The sequence below is a fragment of the Capricornis sumatraensis genome, chromosome 5 (genome assembly GCF_032405125.1).
Source record: "Capricornis sumatraensis isolate serow.1 chromosome 5, serow.2, whole genome shotgun sequence".
Classification (NCBI taxonomy): Eukaryota; Metazoa; Chordata; class Mammalia; order Artiodactyla; family Bovidae; genus Capricornis; species Capricornis sumatraensis.
In genome coordinates, this window is record NC_091073.1 from 58977501 (window position 1) to 58981062 (window position 3562).

General features: G+C 31.8%; 1 protein-coding gene across 12 annotated transcripts in view; it reads right to left on the reverse strand.

The window, feature by feature from the left end:
* Positions 1-3252, reverse strand: part of FOXP2 (forkhead box P2) — a 313730-nt gene extending 310478 nt beyond the window's left edge. For all 12 annotated transcript variants that reach the window (XM_068972856.1, XM_068972854.1, XM_068972855.1 and 9 more), the window contains exon 1: positions 3085-3252. In XM_068972856.1, the coding sequence (XP_068828957.1) occupies positions 3085-3252 (168 nt within the window). The remainder of the gene's footprint in view (positions 1-3084) is intronic.
* Between the last annotated feature and the right edge of the window lie 310 nt (positions 3253-3562).

A 3562-nucleotide genomic window follows, 5' to 3' on the forward strand; every position in this document is an offset into this window, starting at 1 on the left:
CAAAGCAGTACAATCTCATAAAACATTCAGAAAGATTATCTGACTTAATGAATGCTCAAAATGCAAGCTCAAATCTACCCTGTAAAGCAATCAAGTTTTTTAGCAACTATTTTGACCTTAGTGACACAAACAATTAGTTCTGCAAACCTAATATCAAAATAAAATTCTACATCTAATGCAGAATAATTTCTCAGAGTAGTTAATCTGAAACAACATTTGAAATATGTTACCTCCATATATTATACATTCCGGTATTTAGTACTAATTTTAGAAGATTAGAAAAGAATGGGAGAGATAGTAAGTCATCAGGAGAAAGCTTTTTTATTACTGATTTTTCAGTGAATATAAAACAGCAAAGCATATCAACAAAGACATGGCTCTGATGAACATATCCATTATAATACAATATTAAAACTTAAAGAAGATATTCCAGCTCTCAAAAATATTTCAATATCAATAAATGAAATGCTAGGAAAAAAATACTAGCTATAATTTATCAATCCTCTCTATTCCGCCAATTCATTTATCATTAAGTGTTTGTTACAATATATTCCAAACATTAACGTTTCTTCCTAAATACATGCCTGATTCAATTCAAACTGCTTACCTCTATAAAAATACAAAAGCCGTAAAAATAAAGGTAAACATTCTGTTCTCAAAACAGACCATATTCTGCCAGAAGTTCACGGCAAACAAAAATCTATTTTGTTTATATCACTCACTGCCTCCTAAATTTTATTTCTAAATAAGAGACCTTAGCCAAAAATGATTAGCCCATTATACTTTAAAGAAGTAATTTAATTCTTTGTTCAAACTGTATAAGTAAATAACACCATGTCAAAATACATTTGTAAATTTATTTCACTTCTCATGAGATTTTTTAAATATTTCCACAGAGCTTGCTTTTCTCCTGAAAAGTATTGAATATGTTAGAATTAAAAGCAGTAACTGCATTTATTTTATAAAAAGGACCTTCCAACTCTTAATGGACTTAAAGGCCCAATACAAAACACACTCATGGATGGACAAAAATTCAGTAACATTAAGTATCTAACTATATAATATATTTAAAACATATCCAAGGGAAAAGACATTTACAAAGGTTTTTGCATGTTTATTTATTAAATTATTACATATCTTCTGTAGACACTTTTTGAAGTGTCTTTTGTAGACACCTACTATACCTATTGTGTTAAATCACTTCTAGAAGGCACTCCACAAACACGCCAATACATGACTACACTTCTATGTTATCCGAAAGACATAACTTTTTGTATTTACTTTTGTTTAAGATTTATATACACAAACTGTAGAACAAAGTAAACTTCAAACTCCGATTATAAACACACCTTGCAGACTTTATCATAAAATGTCTCCAGAGTGCTATAAAGTAAAGCCATGATTTTACTCTGTTTTCTTTTTAAGAAAAATCTAACCAGAGTTTTGAGGGGCGAAAAAGTTATTTCTTTGGAATTTCTTTCAGTATCTGCTGTCTTTTAGTTCTAAACCATAAGGTTAATTATGAATTGCTATTTCCACTTGCCTTTATAAATGCAACTTAATGTATTCTCAGACAAAATAGAATTTGGCTATAAATTCTTAGGACTCTGACTTAAGGAAGTCAGTAGGAATATTATAGCATTTGCTAGCATGATATTTCCTATGAATATACTGAAAGGAGAAAAGGGCTATCCTGAAACTTGCATTCATTTGAAGTAACATGTAAGATAGGCTAACCTTGGAACTTTGGTAGGCATTTAAATCCTATGATAGTGAAAACAAAATATTTCAAAACAAAATAAAAACTATCTTCCTAATAACTTTTGTCTATTAAGAGAGACATTATTCTCAAATAATAGGGAATCTATTCAAAGAGCTATATCTAGTGCTTTTAAAAGATTATCCTTGAGAACAATACCTAAAGGTTAAGATATTACTCAGTACATATACTCTAAGATAACTTTGTAAAGGCTGTTATTATTTAAAATAATGATTCTATGAAATTTTACTCTAGTGTGGCCATTTGCTTTAACTAATGAGCTGCATTCTTTCTTATAATATACCAACTTAAAAATGTAAATGATACAATTAATTTAAAACAATTTTCAATAATATTTCATTATATGTTCATTTGAGTAATCTTTTCATGTTCAGTCTGAATGTAATCCAGAGCTTTAAAGAAATCACCTTAATTTTAAAACAAATATAATCTTATTCTCAAAAAGCTATACTCGTTCTGTCCTAATGTAAGTATTTGCTTTGAAATCTGTATGTTCTCTGTCACTGTTTCAACAGATTTGAATCAGTGAAGAATGGAGTGGCTAGTCTTTGGTTGAAAATAATATTTCACTGACAAACAAAATCAGGAAAAATGAATCTGTCACATAAAAAGAATGATACACTACTTAAAATAGCCCTCTAATTGGGCAGTTGTTTACTTTTCAAGGTTCAAAGAGAACAACTGCCTTTTATAAAACACTAGCAAAAAACAAAAAATGTTCTTTAATGTTATCAAAAGGTGCATATTCAAAATCTCTTGAAATGAGTTTTCAAGAAAAGCAACATAAATGATTACAGTGTATGCATGGTTTACAAGCTCTCAGCAAATTTCAACTAATTAATAGCTAATATTTGCAGGTATCACAGGCTAGCATCTGTGTTGTTAAAAAGTCCTTGTGGTCCTTCTCACCTTAGCTCAGACCTGGAAGAAATTCATTGTATAAGCAAGTATCAAGTAATGTGGCCCTCTGGTGGAAAACTAAGTATCCTGTTCTGCAGCACGATGTTAAGACAGTAAACTGGAAGCTAGAAAATATCTGTTACAAAGCTTTACAGAACCTTCCGAAAATCACCCTGTGAACTTAATTAATAGCCTGACACCTGAAGGGCACTCTGGCGCCAGTATGACGTAACTAAGATGAAAATCCTCTCTTTGCTCAGACTTCAATCATGTTCCAAACAATCATAAATGCTCAGCCTCCTTTAGCTTAACACAACATGCTCAATTTGCTCTGAGTACATCTTTCATAGTCAAGAAGAAAAGCTTATTTGTTTTAAGGAATCACTGAGGAAAACAAAACTTACCTGCTGTTGTTGCAGGTGCAGCAGTTCTACTGTGCTTACTTCAGAGCTGGTGTCACCGCTTGATCTTCCATCTCTGCTGCCAGCATCTAATTGGCTGCTTAGAGTGCTCATTCCATTTTGATTCATTGAACTGTTGCTTATTGTCTCTGTCGCAGATTCCTGCATCATGACTTAATACCTAAAAGTGATTAAGAAGTATCAATTAACACACGTTACACCTTCACACTTTCATTATCAAGATGTCCCTCTCTGCCAATTACAGAGACAGCATCTTTGGAAGGTGTGTGTGTGTGTGGGGGGGGGCCTTGAATAGTAATTTACCAAAGCCACACAAATTCAGCTCTCATCCAGATACTAATCACTGAAATTATGGTTTCTATAAGCAATTTTTGTGTGGCTACATTTAACAGCCAAAGTAACAAACCATGCCTGTAGCATGGTCAATAGCATTTATGAACAACCACATTTTAAAGTCTAC